At 51.8% G+C, this 4,503-nt stretch overlaps 1 protein-coding gene across 1 annotated transcript; it reads left to right on the top strand.

The window, feature by feature from the left end:
• Nucleotides 1-2,563: 2,563 nt before the first annotated feature.
• On the top strand, nucleotides 2,564-3,577 carry LOC138732585 (olfactory receptor 14A16-like). The gene has a single exon (XM_069879224.1). The coding sequence runs from the start codon at nucleotides 2,630-2,632 to the stop codon at nucleotides 3,575-3,577; it is 948 nt and encodes a 315-aa protein (XP_069735325.1). The 5' UTR covers nucleotides 2,564-2,629.
• Nucleotides 3,578-4,503: the final 926 nt, after the last annotated feature.

Raw genomic sequence — 4,503 nt, 5'->3', positions numbered from 1 at the left:
TCCTACTCTGAACCCCAGCAACCTACAGTCAGTCCTTTCAGAGTGTCCAACAAAGCCAGGATCAGGACAGTGAGGCCTTTTCTCACTAGCATCCCCAAAGCAGAAAAGCTACAGAGAAGCAACAGCATGAGTTGAAGCAACCGTCGGCAAATCCAGGCACTGTGGGATGATTCCTTCGGTGAGACACGTAGGACTGTCCGTGTGGGGAGAAACAGAGGAGCTACTGCATGAGGAACTGCCCATCTGCAGCCTGGGTATCTCAGTCACAATCAATAGTGTCGATAAGAAATGGAAAGTGATTCATTTGACCCAAAAGTCTGACTTGGGCTGCACAGAGACGTTCCTCCAGAACACAAGGAAGCAGTGGGCAGTCCCTTATGCTCCCAAGTCTTCAACTGGTATGACAAGGTTATAGAAGGATGCTCATCAGTCCCGGTTGTGCTGCCTCTAGAACCACATTTGGTTTTTTCTGGTTCTTTTGCCGTGGTAACCTTGGAATGCTATGAAATGACTCGTGTGATCACACAGGTGTTGAGGTGGGAAGATGGGGTAGGGTCAGGGCCAGTTGTGGGTTAGTCAGAGTTTGGGTTTCGGTTCAAGTGAGGGTTCCAGAGAGGATTTAAGTTTGTATCTGAGTTTCTGAGGAGGCCCTCACCCTCTCCCCCATCTCCATAAAGAGCACATTGGTTTCGTCAATATTTAATTTCTTCTCCACCAAGTTGAATTCCTTTCCTTGCAAAAATGTATCAGCCCAAAACGGTACTGACAAAGCTCTTCGCTGTCAGGTCTTTATCAGACTTTTGTCACCACAAATTCAGCTCCTTTTGATATGGAACTGAAGAGCTTTCTACTCCAAGCACAGATTTTGATCATCTTTCTTGTTCTTCAAAAGGATGCTGTTCAATGATGGATGCTTGCTAATTGATGCTTGCTGGACGGATGCCAAATCACTACTTGCACTCACTGCACTGTGGAGGAGGAAACACCTCACTCTTACAGCACCAGGTTCTCACAGCCTCCTAACCCCCACCCAGGAGCCATGCAAGTGTTTTTCCAAAGTCCTACCCTTGGCATTGCCCGTTCTCACATCCCACTGCTCAGGAAGAGTCCTAAGGAATGAGAGAGGGACAGGATCTCCCTTCCCAGGGTCTGGGGGTCAGGGCTTATCCACTTGGTTAATGGGGTCAGGGCTTGGTCCTTTGGATTAATGAAACACATCCAGGCTGACTCAGCGTTAGAGACACCTTTACCTTGCTTTTCATCACTGCCTCCAGTTTTCTGCTCTAACTGGGCCCTGGAGATGCTTTCTCAGCAGTGCCCTCAGTGGGACCCATTAACACTACAAGAAACCTTGGAGCTTGAATGTGAGTTTTACTTCTTGAAAGGTTTGTTCTACTTCCTCTCAGGGTGTGAGATTCATGGACTCAGCATCCAACCCACCAGAGGGGTCATTAAAATGCCCTGGGCTGCTCCTCTGCTGCTGAGCTGGGCTGGGCTCCTGGGACTGAGGGAGCTCAGGGCAAGTGGACAGAGCTACAAAGAGCGAGCTCTGGCGAGGAGCAGCTCCTCTGCAAAGACAGCAGGGAGAAGGGAACTCCCAGGGTTTCTCACGGAGAGACCAGCAAGGCAGAGGGAGCTTAAAGGTGGTCAGGAGGATGACTGAGGGCTGACTGGAGGAGAAATCTTCACAGTCCTTGACATGGTAAGTCTGGGTGCAGGACAATTTTGCTGCAGGGAGAAGCTGTGGGTGCAAGAGGCACCTCCTGCAGGAGAGCGTTTTTTGCTGTCCAGAGGTTGCTGCGTCGATCAGGACCATTCCAAATCACCTTAGAAAAACTGAATGGACTGTTCAGTGGAAAGGACAAGGAAGGGATTTGGGATAGGAGTCTCCCAAACCACCTTGAGCCCCTCCTCTGCCTATGGACCAGCATCACCTCTGCTGGCCCCACCAAGTTGTTCTTCCCTCTGGAGCCTCCAAACAGGACCACGTGCCCAGGCAGTGCCCTGCAAACAGGCAGGTTTGTGTAGGGGAGTGCCAAGGGGCTGGGATGGGGTTTGTGAGCAGGGAAAAAACGTGCGACAGGGAAACACATCACTGGAGGAAAACCTCCAGGCAGCAGGGATAGGATCAGGGAATGAGGAGAAACTAAAGCCAGAAAGGTTCTGGGAGGGAGAGTTTACATCCTGTGTTACAGAGATGCCCTTCAGAGAAGCACAGAGATGGTATGAGACACAAAATGCTGTTGGGCGTGTGAATGAGCTGTGTGTGTCCTAGGATGAAAGTGGGTGCTGAGACCTTAGGAAAGGGTGAGACATTGAGTGGTGTGAGGTGGACATTGAGTGGTTTGAGGGTAACACGGGAGTGTGATTCCCCTCGATCTCAGAAACGTGCAAGCCCAGGGCAGCTGGGAACAAGAGCAAGGACAGAGCAGTTCCCCTCCCTCTGCACTGAGCCAGACAATGCTCTCACCTCGCAGGACTCCCTCTTATCTCTCTGAGTGCAGCAGAGGCGCTGATGGAGGCGGGGGTAGGGGGAAGGGGGTAATGAGAAATTACTTTCATTTGGCTTAGAGAAGGCTCCCTTAACTTGTCACTGTCCTTTCCTCCCTCAACAGTGCCCAATGCCTAGATGCAGCAGATGTCCAACAGCAGCTCCATCACCCAGTTCCTCCTCCTGCCATTCGCAGACTCACGGGAGCTGCAGCTCTTGCACTTCTGGCTCTTCCTGGGCATCTACCTGGCTGCCCTCCTGGGAAACGGCCTCATCATCATCACCATCGCCTGGGACCACCACCTCCACACCCCCATGTACTTCTTCCTCCTCAACCTCGCCCTCCTCGACATGGGATCCATCTCCACCACTGTCCCCAAATCCATGGCCAATTCCCTCTGGGATACCAGAGAAATCTCATATGAAGGATGTGTTGCCCAATTCTTTCTGTTTGACTTCTTCATTTCAGCAGAGGTTTCTCTTCTCACAGTCATGTCCTATGACCGCTACGTTGCCATCTGCAAACCCCTGCACTACGGGACCCTCCTGGGCAGCAGAGCTTGTGTCCACATGGCAGCAGCTGCCTGGGGTGCTGGGTTTCTCTCTGCTCTGCTGCACACGGCCAGTACATTTTCCCTGCCCCTCTGCCAGGGCAATGCTGTGGACCAGTTCTTCTGTGAAATCCCCCAGATCCTCAAGCTCTCCTGCTCACACTCCTACCTCAGGGAAGCTTGGCTTCTTGTGGTCAGTATCTTAATAGTCTTTGGCTGTTTTGTTTTCATTGTGGTGTCCTATGTGCAGATCTTCAGGGCTGTGCTGAGGATGCCCTCAGAGCAGGGACGGCACAAAACCTTCTCCACGTGCCTCCCTCACCTGGCTGTGGTCTCCCTGTTTATCAGCACGGGCACTTTCACTGACCTGAAGCCCTCTTCGATCTCCCCATCCTTCGACCTGGTGGTGTCATTTGTCTACTCCGTGGTTCCTCCAGCAGTGAACCCCCTCATCTACAGCTGGAGGAACCAGCAGCTCAAGGATGCAACGTGGAAGCTGATAACTGGATTTTACACTGAAGCAATGAACTGCTGAACTTCTGCTTCACTGCAGTTATCATGTGACTCACTAAAGGTGCACACTGCCTTATTTTATTGATGGTGGTGTTGGGTTTTTTTAAGTTTACATTCTCATCACCTTTTTAATTCACTCTCTTCTTTCCATTTGTAACCAAGTAACTGAGTAAACAGCAACCCATGCTCTCTGTATTTCATAGAATCATAGAATCACCAGGTTGGAAAGGACCCACTGCATCATCAAGTCCAACCATTCCCATCAGTCACTAAATCAGACCCCTCAGCATCTCGTCCACCCGTCCCTTAAACTCCTCCAGGAAATGTGACTCAACCCCCTCCCTGGGCAGCCTCTGCCACTGCCCAATGACCCTTTCTGGGAAACATTTTTGCCTGATGTCCATCCTGAACCTCCCCTGGAGGAGCCCGAGGCCATTCCCTCTTGTCCTGTCCCCTGTCACTTGGGAGAAGAGCCCAGCTCCCTCCTCTCTACAACCTCCTTTCAGGGAGTTATAGAGAGCAATGAGGTCTCCCCTCAGCCTCCTCTTCTCCAGGCTAAACACCCCCAGCTCTCTCAGCCGTTCCTCATCAGGCCTGTTCTCCAGCCCCCTCACCAGCTTTGTTGCTCTTCTCTGGACTCGCTCCAGAGCCTCAACATCCTTCTTGTGGTGAGGGGCCCAGAACTGACCCCAGGATTCGAGGTGCGGTCTCACCAGTGCTGAGTCCAGAAGGAGAAGAACCTCCCTGGACCTGCTGGTCACGCCATGTCTGATCCAAGCCAAGATGCCATTGGCCTTCTGGGCCACCTGGGCCACTGCTGGCTCATAAAATCATAGAATAACCAGGTTGGAAGAGACCCACCGGATCATTGAGTCCAACCATTCCTATTAAACACTAAACCGTGTCCCTCAGCACCTCGTCCACCCGTCCCTTAAACCCCTCCAGGGA

This window comes from Phaenicophaeus curvirostris, chromosome 34 (genome assembly GCF_032191515.1).
Source record: "Phaenicophaeus curvirostris isolate KB17595 chromosome 34, BPBGC_Pcur_1.0, whole genome shotgun sequence".
In the NCBI taxonomy this organism is placed as follows: domain Eukaryota; kingdom Metazoa; phylum Chordata; class Aves; order Cuculiformes; family Cuculidae; genus Phaenicophaeus; species Phaenicophaeus curvirostris.
This window is presented reverse-complemented; position numbering and strand designations above follow the sequence as displayed.

What these genes read in the sequence shown, in the direction of transcription:
- LOC138732585 (XM_069879224.1), top strand. Translation starts at nt 2,630, where the DNA reads ATGCAGCAGATGTCCAACAGCAGCTCCATCACCCAGTTCCTCCTCCTG.